Below are 17,087 nucleotides of genomic sequence, written 5' to 3'. Positions count from 1 at the left end.
AAAAGATTATCATACTATTATAATCTTTACTTGAAAATAATTAGTTGGGGAATTAATATAAACCCCGAAGAATCGATGTGAAGAAAAAAATATAAAAAAATATTTAAAAAAAAAACCCTCAAGATCCATTCCATGGAGATGACGTCATTCCGCGGAGGTCCGCGGAGGGTCCTCCGCGGAATGCATAATTATACGGAAAAGTCTATTTTTATGTTTATTTTTAGAAAACACCCCCCATTTTTTGACTATTTACGGTATTTTCCCATAAATAAAATATCAAATTTGAGAAAAAAAAAATAATTTAGATACATTTTGGAACACAGATATTTTTTTTTGCTTTCTAACATACTTTTAGCAAGGTAACATAATAACACCTACAGCCACAACTCTATCCCACTATATATATAGAGTTGGGCGTGTTTTATAAGACCCCCAAAATCCCCCCGCTCTTTCCTCAGTCGCATCTCCTCCCTTTCTCGTTAAAGCTCTAAATTCCGATCAAGTTCCGATTATCCGATAGCTTCTTTTTTGTAACCTTCATATATTCCGGTAATTCCTCCGACTCCTATTTGTATTATACAAACTTTGATTGTGTGCGTTGTTGTTATAAGAAATAGATTCGTACTTGTTCTGTATTTAATTTCAGACATAGGCTAGGATTTCTTTTCTTTCGCACAGAAAAGTTGTGGATGATTGTGAGATGAAGTAGACTGAGCTACTTAATCCTTATAAACACAACAATGATCCTATTATGAATGTTGAATTTCATTTATGTATCATGTATTCTATTCTTACTAAATCCCTACCTTTCTTCCAGGACTAAACAATCAAATCAAATTGGCAATGGAATGCGAAAACTATTTCGCCGATGAATTTAAACCCGACAAGTCTTTGCCCTGTTTCGACTGCAGTATCTGTCTCGACTTCGCTAAAGATCCGGTGGTCACTCTATGCGGCCACCTCTATTGCTGGCCGTGTATCTACAAATGGTTATCTTTCCCCACCGATTCCGGCGCTAATCCGCCATGCCCCGTCTGCAAATCCGAAATATCCCACACCTCCGTCGTCCCTCTTTACGGCCGCGGTAAAACATTTTCCGACAACGAACCTGGCGGCAAGACTACAAACACCACCGCCGTTATCCCGCCTCGGCCACACGCCGCCCTCTTATCCCCGCCCAGTTCCGGCCGTCAACCACCGTACGGAAGCTTCAGTGACGGCGTCGATGGTTACAATCCGAATGTATGGATGTACGGAGAAATGATTTACTCTAGGGTGTTTGGGAGTAGTAGCCCTAGGTTACGAAGGCGAGAGTTGCAGGTTGATAGATCTTTGAACAGATTGACTTTTTTTCTCTTTTGCTGTTTCTTCTTGTGCCTTCTCCTTTTCTAGTCCAGGGGCATGTTAGGGATGAGGTAGTTGGTTGCCCTGATTAGGTGAAGATTAATTTAAGAAGAAGTCAATATCTGACGGGTGTATCTCTTGAATCTCATTGAATAAAGAGGCATGTTAGATACACTCTTGAATCTTATTGAATAAGAGTCGGAGGAGCAGAACCAAATTATTGACTATGGTATTAATACATTATACATTATAGTGTTGTATGCTTGGGATTATGTATATTTGAGATTATAGATATAGATTATATATGCTTGTTACTTGTACATATTTACAGACAAAATTGCAAAATTGATCCAAAAAAATCATGCTTTTGATAAAAAAAGAAGGTTTAATGATGCATCATTAGTGTGATCTTGGATATCTTTAATGATTTGGTCTCTATATACTTAAAATTATTTTATATATTTATAATTTTTTTTTTTGTTTTTTAATTGTTATAATAACTAAATTAATTGATTTAACCTCCTACTAACCTATCTACTCACTCCTTATTATGTAACAAATCAACCCTATTTCTTTCTTTCTCTTCAGTGGTGCTAGATCGCCACCACATGCGGACCACCCTATTAATTGGAGACACCTCTTTTCGTTGGACCACCCAAATAAGGCGATGTAGATTTGTACCTTTGAAGAAGTAGACCTGAAAACGTTATGTCGATTTTCGTAGATTCGAACCGCTGGCGACGGCGTTGTAACTCGACTTTGCTGGAACCGTATCATTATCTGGTGCCGAAGCAGAAATAGAGAATGAAACCCTAACTCTATGGTAACCCTAACGTCGGCTTGTTGATGACATCTGAAGCGTTTTCATATCTGCGTAAGTGTGTGTGAGAAGAGGGGGATACGTTGTTCTGGAGAAGAGGGCAATTTTATGGAGAGGGTTTTCAGGCTGACGACGTTCTAGCGCAAAGGGTACTGTCGTCTTTCAGATCTCCATGTCATCTTTCAGATCTGGAAGCCGTCACCGGATGAAGTTAGGCTTTGCAAACCCTAGACCACCTAGGACATCGAGAGAGAGAGAGAGAGAGAGAGGGAGGGACGAGAAGGAGGCAACGACAAGGAAACCCTAACACTTGCCTCTGGCAACAATCTATTTGGAGAAGACGAAGGACGTTGCAGGTGGGGTTTTCGGCAAAACACAAGCAAATCTTGACTTACCATTGGTACTGATGGTGGAATAAATGTGTGGAGATGTTGGTGGTCCTCGGCGGTTGTGGTCCGACACATGGTTGTGTTTGACAACAATGTGTGTGTGACAGAGAGAGATAGAGATAGATAGATAGAGAGAGAGAGAGAGAGAGAAAAAAAGATAAATATGAATTCAATGTCTTTAAGGTGTTGTATATTTTTTGAAACAAAAATTCATGAACTCTACGGACCACCTCTGCAATAAGCCAACACTCTACAGCAGAAGAGGTGGACCAAACGTCTGCAGCTTGTAATAAGAAGCATGTTTGTTTTTTAACATTTGCAGACTGTTGAAGTAAACTGAAATTTAAATAAACTGAAAATAGTTCTCAACACCGAAATTTTAATAATTATAGTCTTAAAACATTGAAAGAATACTAAAAAGAACATATAAAAAAATAAAATGTAAAATTTCTAAAAACAATCTAAAAAAATATAAAAGAAGTTATCAGTTTTATTCTAGAAAAAATCTAATTTTAAAAAACATAAAAAAAAAATAATAAAAAATTAAGAAAATATTGCAAACGATGTCTACAAAGTTCATAAAAGAATTACACATGTTAAAAAAGATGCAACTGAAACTGAAAATATTATTAACAGAAACAGTAAAAAAAAATTAAAAAATCAAAGTTTATTTTAAAAAAAATCAAGTTATAAAAAATTGTGGAAACTATTAAAAGAAATTGTATCAAATCCGTAAATCAAAGTTTAAAAAAACCAAAGTTTAAGAAACCAAAATTCTAAAAAAAATCACTTGGAAAAAATGAAAGCTGAAAAGGTTTGAAAAGACAAGTCAAGTGTTGCACCGCACATAACAAGCGCAAAAGTTTTGTAGTCTAAAGCCTTCCAAAAAACAAACTACCGGGAAAGGGCAAGTGTAACACTCTGTTTGGATCATTCTGTATTTCAAGGCTCATGGGCTGTAAATGGATTATGTGAAGGATTTGGTGCTTCGATAAAGTAAAGTTTAGGCCTTATTGAAGGTCAACAAGTTTGGTTGTGAGATCTAAGTCTTTGAATTGTGAGTGGGAACCAAGGGTGAACTGGGGGAAGATGGGTGTCAAAATGCTTGCAAGGTTTATAATTTTGAGTTTGAATTGTCTTAAGCAAAATTTAACAATATAGGGTTGTAGAGCTTTTCAAGACCTTTCCATGGATATAAATAACGCCGAAATCGGAGTTGGAACGAAGAAGTTATGGTCGTTTGGAGTTTAAATGAAATACAGACTTTATACAGTACGTTGAGCGTAGCTAATTACGATGGGCGTAATTACTAATGGTGCAAACCCTAATTTTTCGGGCTTGAGCCATATTTAAGCAACTTAACTCTTGGAAACTCTCTCCATATTTAGCCTCCATCCTCTCCACAGCTTCATCTCGAAACCCTAACCCCATTTGTAAAGATTTTGAGCTTCGTGAGTGTTTATTGGGTGTTTTGAGTAAATCTTGAAGAAGAAGAAGTCCACCATTGAAGCTTGGTGAAGCTCAAGCTTGTGGATTTAAAGCCTAAATTGCTTTTCTCAACTCCAGAAGGTATAAAGCTTGAATGTTGATGATGCATTTGTTAGATCTAACTAGTTTTGGGTTTTATGATCTCTTTGCTCACTTTAGTGCATAAAGTTTAGACCTTGAAAATTTGTGAGCTTGTTATGGATAAAGTTGGAAACTTTATCCAACTTTATCCATCTAAACATCATTTTAATTCAGATATGAAGGTTGGAGACTTGGACTTAATAGATTCAGTTGAGAAAGATGCATTTTTGGTCCCTTTTAGACTTAAAGACTATATCTTGATTGTTTGGACCATCATAATGGATAAAGATGGAAACTTTATCCATTATGGAGCTATTAGGAGTCATAAAAATGTGACCTTGGTCCATAGTTTTCCTACATGCATCGTCTTGGATGTCTTAATAAGTTAAGAAGTTAGGGTTTTTTGATGTTGAAGACTTAATAGACATGCAAGACCATAAAGTTGGAAACTTTATGGTTAAGGACATCATTTGCGTGTACGTGGTCAGCCCCTCGACTTCTGGTTAAGACGTAGTACGCCCCGCGTACGTGTTGAGTACGCCCAACATACTCAACTGAGTTGACCCGATCGACTCAGTTGACTTTTGAATCTGACCATGATTTTGACCTATGGGCATTTTAGGTAATTTGATTTATAGTTTGAGATTTGGGACCCTATTAATTGTATAAGTGACCGGTAGAGATAGTTTTTAGAGCAATGATCCGTACAGCTATTGTTTTAGACTGTAAGGTGAGTCTTCTCACCGTATCTATGGGTCGAAGGCACCAATGTCGACCCATTATTGTGTTATTTAGGATGATAGGTTTTATATGGCTTATATGAGTTTGTATGATGGGTTGAAATAAACCCCAGGGCGGGGCCCACTATCGTATGTTCGGGTTGAAATAGACCCCAGGGCGGGGCCTACTATTGTATGATTGGGTTGAAAGATACCCCAAGGCGGGGACCATATATGTTGATCGGGTTGAAAAACACCCCAGGGCTGGGCCCATATATGTGTATTGGGTTGGAATATACCCCAAGGTTAAGCCCAATTGTATGATTGGTATGTGGTACTTCGGGGAGCTCACTAAGCTTATAGTTTATGTTTATGGTTCCAGGTATTTCCGTTTCCAAAAGGAAGAGTCTGGCTTGTTCGCACTGCATTCCCTGAATATTTATTCCGCAATGAGTGTTTATGATTACTCTGATGTTGTGAGAATGTTTTTACTCTGATCGTCTTTTGGGATGATGAATGAATGGTTTTGATTTAATTAAAATAAAAAATTTTACTCGATATTTTTGAGACGTTACATGATAAGTGTTGCGTGTGTGCTGCGCCGCACATCAAAAAATGATCTCAAGAATATATATATATATATATATATATATATATATATATATATATATATATATATATATTTTAAACAACGCCTAAGTATAACCAGTGGATGCCTTAGTAGGTGGCGGGGTGGGTGTGACTTGGGAAGACCGGAATAGGTGAGATTGTTTTTACTAAAAATAAAAAATAAAAGAAATTAAAAAGGATTTACTTAAGAGCATGTTTTTTGTTTTTGGTTGGATAAAACCATACAAAATACTAATCATAAAAGCTAAAATCACACACCAAATAAGATATCAAAATTAGACGAACAATGCATCATTATTTTTTTTTTCAGACTAAAACCACTGTTTTTTGACAACCACATGGACAATTTTTACAATTTTGTCTATATAATATATTTGATGTTTTATCATTTTTATTATGTTATAAAGTGATGAATATTGTGTTAATTTTGTTATTACGCAATCCATATCATATCTAATAAGTGGTGTCTCTAATAAGCTCCCAACAACCAAACTAAAAGAAGATTTTTATATGTAGTTAAATATAACAAATTAAGTATCCATATCTACCAAATGCACCTAGACGACATACATATACCGACACTATGAAAACAAAGATGCATAGTTTGGTCATGTGCTTTAATCAATCATAATCTTTAATCCATTTATTTTTGGATGGAATAAGATTCGTTTCATTTTTGTCTCCATTATAGAACAAGTAAAAGTGTAAAACCATTATATATATATATATATATATATATATATATATATATATATATATATATATATATATATATATATATATATATATATATATATATATATATATATATATATATATATATATATATATATATATATATATGAGCATCCAAAAACACATACATGGCCCGCTAAATTCAGTTTGTATTTGTTTAGTTGGATAAGTTTCAAACTTGAGATTTCTTGTTAGTTTTTGTTAGTTCTGCATGGTTTAAGTTTAACTTGTATATAGTATCGTCATTTTGTTCATTTATTTCAATTTAGGCAAAGCATTATGATACCTAGGTTATCTATTTTGTGATCAATGATGCTCTTTGTTTTTTTTTTTTCTACTATTTTTTTTCTTAATTTTACGGTTTGTAACAATAAAAGTTATGATTCATGATTAAAAAGTTAAAATTGATTACATAATCGATTTTTCATTCAACATCAAGTTATAATAGGTGTCATATAAACAAAACTTTGCAGGCAAAATTTGAAGACTAATTCATGTTGTTAAGATTTTTTGATTTCGATATAATTTTATGATCATCTGATCTTACAAAAATGTAGTACAATCTTAAATAAAATTATGATCTCGACTAATTTGATAAAACAATTACTTTTTTTTTATAGATTTGAGTTGAATTGACTTGCAAACACTTATGACTTTCTTATTATAAATATTAAATACATCAAATAGAATGATAAAATGCATATTATAAAAATAGTAGTTTAATTTAATTTTTCAATAAGTTGGTTTTGGAAATTATATGATTTAAAATACGTTTAGGCGACTTTAGATTCATATGGGAAACTCCATGCTCAATGTGTGAGAATTAATTAGATATTGAGGAGTCTGTTAGGATAGATGAACTGACTGGTTAGCGAAGAACTTCTCTATAGAAGGAAATGAAAACTTTAAGAAAACCCAACACACTATCAACGACAAGGCTCGAATCCCACTATTGCTTTATCTCAAACATCAAAAATATGACCCCTAATGTACATATTTAACTTGTCTCCTTTTTATCTATTGTTTTATTCTGTCTATTTGACTTGTTGCTAATAAAGTATAACTCATTTAAAAAGAGTCAAACTTACCACATTTAACTCAAAATTTAATGTAATTTTATTATAAGTCTAAACTTAACTTGTATGAATACATCATAGTATATTCTTGTAAAGTCATATTGTCGCATTTATCGTAATAAGTCAAGCATCATTGACGCTTGGATTCCGTAAACATGAAATGATTTAGATCTTGATATATAAATTGTCCTCCTTAATAAATGAAGGTTTTTTTTGACACATGTCAATCTCTTATGAGTTTTGATACTTGTCATTTTGTGGTATTTTTAAATAAATGTTTTTTCCATTTGTCATTTTGTCATTTTTTATCTTTCTTAATTAGCACATCATATTTACACTTTAATTAATAATTGCCTTAATTGTAAATAACCAATAAATTACAATATTACAACTCATATAGTATTTAATATGTTTCCTTTAAATTCAAATTTTAAATTTCAAATTTAAATAATTTTTTGTTTAAACCTTCATATTTAATTTTTTTTTTTGTTTTATCCAAATCGTATAAGATGCGGGTCTCACAACTAGTTATGTAATATATTAACTAGATTATAACCCGCGTTAAACACGGAGAATATAAATTAAATACATATCACATTAATAGGTGACATTGTCTTAGGTGAAATTTTAATAAAAAATGTTAGTTAGATTCATTTTTAGAGTTTTGAACCAAAATTATTAAATAAAAATATTAAATATTTATGTTAGAGCAATTTGGTTTTTTAATACAGTAATTTTTAACATAAATGATCCACATGATCTTTGTTTTATCACGACATGATGTGACTCATTGATTAAAACATAGTGTGTAGTAGCTTTATGAATTGACTATGTTCGGTGTACCAACCCCCATGGAGGCTCGCATGGCTCTTTTCATATTGGCCCTGTAAAACCAAAAGCAACAATAAGTTGTTATATGCACCAACAACCTTACATTCTGTAAGAAAATTCGATAAACATTATAATTAAAGTGCATTGCCATAACCATAAACATCAAATTCAGACATGTAATTTGGTCAATTTCTAAAGTATTTTTTCCTTATAAGAATTAAAATATGATTTTTCAGGCTAAGCCCAATCAAATATACATATCTTTCGCTTAAAGAAATTATTACAAAAAAACATGTTATGAACAAAAAATAATATTAGTTTGATAATTTATCAAAGGTTAACACTAATAAATTATAATGAACTTTCACAAATCTTGCATTTTGGTCACCACATCCAACTAACAAATGAAATTCAGTTTAATGGATTGATTCAAGAAGTGCATACATGACTTCTTATAGCTGAATTTGGAGAAATGCTAAGAGCTACTATGATATGAGGGAGCAGTATGTGAGGCTATGGTTGGTTTCTGGAGGGCATTATAAATTCAAAATCGTTAGCACATATCTTTCACACATGCTTCAATTATCAATTCTAGATTAAACTTGTTAAAATCAAATTACATAAAAAAATAATAAAAAAAATAAAAAATAAATAAAACTCATATATGTAACCTACCAATTAAACAACTTATTTTTCATAGAAATAAATATCACAAATCTAAAATTTACACTTTATATAATATTCTTAAATTATATCTAACATTTTCATCTTTAATGGTCACCAAAACCTCTTCCTGCCCTACTGTTGTGACATGAAATAACTATAGAGTACACACATGCTTAATCGTACCGACAAAAACCAATATTTTTTTTTATGATAACTATTGATATAAGTTTAAATTATATAATAAAAAGAGTAAAATGAAATATGAGGGTAAAAATAATCCAAAAACTATTTAACGTAATGTATATTTCATAAATGGAAGTTAAGTATATAAGCTTCATCTACTTGTTGGAGATCAGCAATAACATGAAAATTAAACTTATAAAGGAAATCATCATTTGCAGAGTAGAGGATGGAGGACAAAACGTTGCTACAATTAGCATATATGCTTTCTGGACTGACTTTGGCAAGAAAGCTTAACAATAAAGAAGATGTTATTTTTGTTGCTTTAAAATATGATCATTGATAAAGATCCCAGTTGTGGTGAAACAATTGTGACGGAGAACCGTTCTGAAAAGATGCATAATGAAGTTAGTATAAATGTATATTCATTTATAGTAAAAGGAAGAATAATATTTTGAAATTTTTTTAAGGTGTAAGTTGTGAACCAGAGTAATGAACAAACCTCTATAATAAGATATTTTTCCGTATTGAATAACAACTACCATAAGAGTTTGTTTGTTATTTTTTAAATAGTATGCAAATTGTTGTGCATACTTATGCCAGAGTGTTATCTTTATTTGTTTGCTTCTATAAAACCAAATAAATAAATAAATATACAATATAAAATGACATTATAAAGTAAAATTTGACACAAAATTTTGAAAAGTAAAAAAAATATCATTTTCCAAAAAAGTGGGATCCTAAGATATTATTTTGGAGATTTTCGACTATTCATTTGGAAAAAAAATTAAGATATCAGTTATATTGATTCAAAATTTCAAATTAATTGACTTGCTTATTTAATGAGTTTTAAAATTCAAACCACTATCTCAAACTGATTCATTTTATGTGGGATATACTGTGAGATAAATTATAAATAATATTGATTTAATTTTAACTCCCAAATAGTTTGCTGATTTAATGGGATTAGATTAGATTTTATATGTTAGTAACCGAATTATTGATATGTTTATTTAATGAGTTTTTTTTTTAAAAAAAAAAAAAAAAAAAAAGTTAAATGGATTTGAATTTTGAAGCCAAGAGCTATAAATAAGGAAGTTAAATTAGGAACAATATTGATTAGAGAAACTGATATCTGGTACATAAATAGAATGATATGCTTTAATTGATAACATAATTGATAAATTTAAATATTCTATAATTAAATGTAATTTTGTTTGAATTCTATTTGAAGAAGATGATGTCAGCAATTTGATCTAAAGGTGAAAAACAAAGCATTGAAATACAATCAAAGGCTCTATTGCTTCATTGATGAATTAATGGTTCTCTTTTAATAATATTAAAGATATAAAATGACTTAGTTTCAAGAATACATCCATATCATTAATACAACATGTGCTATTTGTAAGCCACAGAGACTCTAGATTACTTGCTTGGCATTATCCATTATGCCGGTTTGTTAAAGATGTGTATGCTTGGATCCTAAACTGGTGCAATATCTCTCACAGGGGATTTTCAAAGGTAGAGGAGGTTGTAAATTTCGCTACTCAATGGGGACCCTGTCCAGAAAAAAAGAATTTTTTGCTGGCATTTCTTTGTTGATTTTAATAAAATTTGTCATTTCATAAAAAAAAAAGTTTTAGTTGTGATTAATTTGAAATATTTAGGGATAATAGAAACAATTACTTCTATTTCCATCAACCACGTGTGTCATGCACATTAAAGGTTCCTTACCATTTATTTCAAGTAATATGGTCAGATGTCTAAATCAAATTTAAAAGAGCCATGATTTCTCATTTTCATGGGGCCTAAGAAACATAGGCATGAAAGCAACCATAATTATGAAAGCTGGAAAATGGATGGATGGATCGAGTTGGTAAAGAGTCAAAAACAGGTTTGAGTTAAAAAGTTGGGTCCGTTTTGTTTGTGTGACTGTTAATCAGGAACTTTTTGTTCAAAGAGTTACAATTTGTGTGAAGGAGTAATATGTTAAAAATAATAAAAAGAAAGATTGTGATATATATAGCGACAATATATAATTTAGAAAAACAACTGAAGAATGATCATTTAACCATTTAAAATAAAAAATAATCCAAAGCAACTCATTCATAAGTAAATTTGTGGAACTTGTAACATATAATTTTCATGTGCACATGAGAAATACTTGTTCTACCAAGAAAAAAAAGGTTTGGCATCGTAAACATCAATAGTATAATTATAATTTTGGTTGAGTTAGTAGGGTTGGCCCATGAACACATTCTTCATGGTTTATAAATACGTGAATATGGTTACAAGAGTTATCAACTAATTCATATGAAAAGTGTTTAATGTGAGTTGTCTTTTTATATATATATATATATATATATATATATATATATATATATATATATATATATATATATATATATATATATATATATATATATAAGGTTAATGTGAAACAGCCTAATTTTGTAAGACCGTGAGACCCAATCGTAGCCACTCATTTGGTATATAAAACAAAAATCATTTTTAAAATGCAAAATAAATGAAAATTTTCGAATTTTTTTTTCAAATATCATTTTCGGAATTTATATTTTCCAAAAAAAAAATAAAAAAATACCAAAAAAAATAAAAAAATAATTAAAAAAATACATTTTTTTACATATTCTAATAGAATAATAGAATATTCTACGTATCTGAGAAATCTAGTATAATATTCTAACATTCTAAAAATTACATTAGAATATTTCACGTATCTTTAAAAAAAACGGTAATTTTTTTTAGGTAATTAAAGTTCCAAAAATAATAATTAAAAAAAAAAAGAATTTTTGGATTTTTTCTTTTATTTTGCATTTTAAAATTATTTTTAAATTTTGTTTCACAGTCTCACAAAATTAACATGGTCTCAAATGAACCTGAACATATATATATATATATATATATATATATATATATATATATATATATATATATATATATATATATATATATATATATATATATATATATATATATATATATATATATAACTGGTTTAAACAAGTTAAAATATTATAATTTGTTATAATGGAGCGTGACGTTGTGAAAGAAGTGATGCTAATCAAGACCATGTTTTTCTAGAGTGTGAGGTTGTGAAAGCAATGATACTTCAAGTTGTGGCAGTCGTGTGATGTGGGTCTTGCATTCCTCTTCAAGGTTGACGATTTTGAAGGCCTTGTGTTTACTCACTTCGATTGTTGTTGGCTCGAAGATTTGTATTGGATGCAATTATCTCTACAACTTTGTGCTGCTATGGAACTTCCCAAGCAAATGCATTTTTGATTAGAGTAGACCGAAATATAATATGATTTTTGATGACATAGTTGATTTTTCTTTTTTTGTTGGGTTCTTCATATAAATCGTAAATTTCGTGTTGATTCTTGAGTTTATGGCTTCAAAACTCATTTTTAAACATTTTGATGTACTAGTTCCGGTTTTTCACTAGCTCCTTGCTAATGTCGTGTTTATTGTCATTTTTAAACATTTTAAGACTTTCGTCCATTTTCTAAAACCTGATACTTTTGGTTCATTCTCTAATATTAATTATTGTAAGCCATAATATTTTCTACAACTTAGCTGTTTTGGTGCCTTTCTCTAATATTAAATTTTGTTTTTTAGCATCTAACCACCATAGTTTCTATATTTTGTCAACTTTCGTCCCTTATATATATACTAAAAAATTGTCCAACAAACAAACACGAACTGTGAAATCTGAAACAACCAACAAAACAATAAAAAAATTTCCTGACCCTTAGCAACGCGAGGACACACCCTTTAGTTTTTATAATATATTAGGTTACAACCCGTGGAAATCACGGGTAAAAAGTTTAAAAACAAATTGAGAATTAGAAACTTACCGAAGGATTGAAGTCGCTGATTGAATATGCGATAACTGAATTGTCGACGATGCTTAATTGTTGGAAAGACGATGCTATAAAAAATGAATCATATTGTATGTATTGAGCATAAATTGAGCATATCTAATTTACATATTCAATTCAATTCAATATCGTATGGATTCCATATTCAATTCGATAACCATCCATATATTTCATATATTCTATATTCCATATTGAAAATTCAGAATTTCCATATTTTTCATATCTAATTTCCATATTCCATATTTCCGTTTCTATATTTCCTGCATGTCATTTAAAATCACAGGTTATATTTGATATTTAAAAAATAAGGGTAGAAGGGTAATTTAACATTTGAGTAAAGATGCATTGAGAGGACCGACACGTGTAAAATGGTTTTGTTTATTAAGAACGGAGATATGTCATTCTCGAAAAATAAGTTGTATATATAATTGCAAATATCTCTTGATAAATCCTCTTGATAAAGACATAATTCATTTTGTGTGTATATATACGTTAATTCGTTTTCTATATATAATCTGCCAGATATCTGAATTTTTTTTTTTTAAATGTGATAAGGTCGTTTCAATATATATGTCGGGAGTTAAGTTTGGACCAAATTGTTCTCTTAGTCTTTGTTGTCTCTTAATCACTTCCCCAGTCCCCACGACATTAACTTCATCACAAATGTACTTGAGTTTATTTATGCACTTGGTTTGCATGTGTAAAAAATTATTCTGGTTAAATTATATTTTGACAAATCTTCATAAACGGTTCGTACGATTTCTTTTTTAAAATATCAAATTTAATCATTAACCTTTTTTAGTCTCGTTGATTTTAGTTTTCATCGTGGTCGGCCTCTGACCCATATAAGTTACACTTTTATCATTTTTAATTTGATTTATATTTCTCTTTAAATGAAATCTCCAGTAAAATCCCAAAAATTTGGCATAGTTTACGTTTTAGTCTCAAAAGGTTTTTCTATGAAAAAGTCATGAAAACCAACTAATATTTTCGGTTCAACTTTTTTTTTTCTTTTCAGTAGGTAGTTTGAGTTGGCTGCCGAAACCACCTCTTTCGTCGAAGCACTACCAGATCGGCACCACCCTTTTAGCCGAAAGCCTCATCGGGATCGCCATCCACTGTCTTATGTCTTCCCAAATCGACGATGACGGTTTACGAAATCGATGGTCTGGTGTGCGGTGACCAATGGTTGTGCAAATCAACGTAAAGATCGACCGGTGGTGATGATGGTGTTGACTAGAACTCATATTTGGTTCAAATCGACAATGGTTGATGGTGTTCCCGTGAAGTGAGCTATGGGGATGATGGGTTGCCTGCTGCTGTGAGGGTAAATTGGAAAAAGGCCATAATGAAACATTTAGCAGGTTTCTAGGACATTTATAAAAAAAATTAAAACTATTTTGTAAACTGACCCAAAACCATTTCTTCAATTTAATCTATTTAAAAAAAAAAGAAATAAATAACACCCCACCCAACCCCTATTGTAACACCAAGTTTCAGGTATATATTTTTTTTGTTGGTATGACATTTAAGCTCAAAGGAAAGAATTTCCGATGGCCACGGCGTGGTCATGATACTACCACAACGTGACGTTAAACGATGGAAACACTCTGTTTGAGTGTGCGTCACGACGTGACAATATATTGGCCACGAAGTGGTGACCGTTTTATGCTAAACCCTAATTATGGGGTTTATTCCCTTATTCAAGGGAAATGAGGGCTAGGGTTTCCACACTCTCAACCTCCTTCATCCTCAAGAAAACCCTAGCTTCCATTTTGACATTTGTGAGCTTGCAGGTTGTTTTTGGTGTCTTAAAGAAGAAGGAAGAGCTTTTGGTGCATAGATCCAACTTGCAAGCCTTATCATCATCTTCTAGCACATACTTTGGACCTCTATGAGTATTCAAGCTCTAAGCTTTATGATTCTATGTGCCTAGATTTAGACTTTTATGCATTATTCTCCATGTTTAGACTAGTTGGAGTGTTGGGATTCCACAAAGTTGGCAACTTTATGGATCCTTAGAGTCCCTTTGTGGTTAGATATGTTAGATCTGAAGTTTGGTAGAATTTTGAACTCATGCATGAGGTTTTGACCTATTTTTCACAATTTGTGCCCTAAGTTGAGCTTAAGACTTGCATAGGACATGCATGTCTTGTAACATCCCAAAATCCCAATAATTCTTATTTTCATTTTAATTAAAGAGAAATAATTGTTTTCAATCAACTCGTATCATGGAACCCAAGACCAAATAAAAATGTTCCAAACTCAATGTAATGTCACCGAAGGATGTGTACGATCATGCATTCGCTTTTCCTCGATCATCTGAAATACCTGAAACATAAAACTTAAATTGTAGGCCAAAGCTTAGTGAGTTCCCTTAAATACCACACGATAGAACATATATAAATAATACATACTGGATCCACAACCTCCCGGTTGGATTGCCCCTGGCCTACAACCTTCTGGTTGGATTGCCACTGGCCTACAACCTCCCGGTTGGATTGCCACTAGCCTACAACCTTTCGGTTGGATTGCCCGAGTTTGTTAACTGGCAGCACAAAGCAGTAGAGTCTTAACCCAACCACACTATGTCGACATGTACAACAGATAAAACACATAACAACAAACTGATAATCATGCAGATCTTAACATATCACTACAACATACACAACATTCTAAACCATAATACACAATCTACTAGGCTGACATTGGCGCCTTCGACCCACAAGTACAACTAGGAAAACTCACCTCATTGTCTGAAAAGATACCAGAAACGAATGTTGCTTCAAAAGCCAACTCTATAGGTCACCGATACAACAAACAATGACCAAATCTCAATTTACAGCTCAAAATATCCAAAATGCCCCTAGGTCAAACTTGGTCAATGGTCAAAGGTCAAAATATTTATTCAAAATCTCACAACCTGTCGTCACGTAGTGACCTAATGAGAAAAAATAATCGTCGTGACTCATTCTCACGTTGTGAGCCATGAATGCTCACGTCGTGAGAAACGGTTTGAACAGCTAGATGCATTAAGCTCTTAACCCCTTTTGGACAAACACAGAATGTCTTATCTACTCCATAGTATCATAAAAATCATGGCTTTTTGGACATACATGTCCAATACATTTCCTAAACACAAACTAGGGCACAAAAGGAAGAAATAACCTTAAAAGCTCATCCAAGAGTCTTAAAAATCAACCATACTCCAGATCTAGCACTTATATTACCCAAGGGACACTGGAGATCCATAAAGTTTGCAACTTTATGAATTCCAAACACTACATCATTTTATATAAAGGATAAGGCATAAAAATATAGATATAAGCTTATAGACTCAAAAATCAATGAACTTTGATACTCATAAAGCTCCAAAAGGTGTGCAGATGATTGCTGGTGAGACTTAAATGCAAAAATGATGAACTAGATGCTCTTCCTCTTCTTCTTAATCACCACAAATGAGCTCAAGATCAAATATGGGTGCTACGGTTTCAAAAGGGAGAGTAAGGAGGCGATTGTTTTGTCCTGAGGTCACCACAACATGGCAGAAGCCTGGCCACGTCGTGGCGACCAGTTGCGAGACCTTTGGCTTTTGGCCTTGACTTTGACTGTTGAATTTTGACCAAGTTGAGTTTTGGGTCAACTTATGAGATTTAAAGCCATAGATTGAGGGTTTGTCTCTATTTGATGAATAAGTGGCTCGTAGTATCGGTTTTTGCCTTCAAGTGGACTGTGTGGATATATGTTAGCTTGCGAGGTAAATGATAGATATATTTTGATTACATGTACTTTCTTGTTATTGTTTTGTGCATATACCGATATAGTGTAGTTGTGTTGAGGCGGTACTGCTTTATGTTGTAGGCCAACATACTCGAGAGCAGTCCAACTATATTATGTAAGCTCGGGAGCGGTTCAACTATATGTTGTAGACACAGGAGGCAGCCCAACCACCATGTGTTGTAGGCCTGGTGTGTATGCATTGTATGTATATTGTTGTGTGTAGTATTTTAGGGGAAACCACTAAGCTTTGGCTTACAGTTGTGGATTTAAATATTTTCAGATACTTCAAATGACCGGGGCAAGACGAAGGCGTGATCATACACATCGTTTTGTTGATTTATGTTTTGAGAAATGATGTTGATACTTTAATTCCTATGGTTTTGTCTTGGAAACAATGTTTGATTATTCTATGGATTTTATAAAAATGTCTTTTAAAAATGAAAAAA

General features: G+C 32.1%; 1 protein-coding gene across 1 annotated transcript; it reads left to right on the top strand.

Moving 5' to 3' along the window:
* The first annotated feature begins 394 nt into the window (after window positions 1-394).
* On the top strand, window positions 395-1,666 carry LOC111892689 (E3 ubiquitin-protein ligase RMA1H1). Its single transcript, XM_023888740.3, has 2 exons — window positions 395-549; window positions 818-1,666. Exon 2 carries the CDS (start codon window positions 844-846, stop codon window positions 1,390-1,392), a length of 549 nt encoding a protein of 182 aa, XP_023744508.1. The 5' UTR covers window positions 395-549; window positions 818-843; the 3' UTR covers window positions 1,393-1,666.
* Window positions 1,667-17,087: the final 15,421 nt, after the last annotated feature.

Source organism: Lactuca sativa, chromosome 7 (assembly GCF_002870075.4).
Source record: "Lactuca sativa cultivar Salinas chromosome 7, Lsat_Salinas_v11, whole genome shotgun sequence".
NCBI classification, from domain to species: domain Eukaryota; kingdom Viridiplantae; phylum Streptophyta; class Magnoliopsida; order Asterales; family Asteraceae; genus Lactuca; species Lactuca sativa.
The sequence above is the reverse complement of the archived record's forward strand: the minus strand, read 5'-3'. Positions and strand labels throughout refer to the sequence as shown.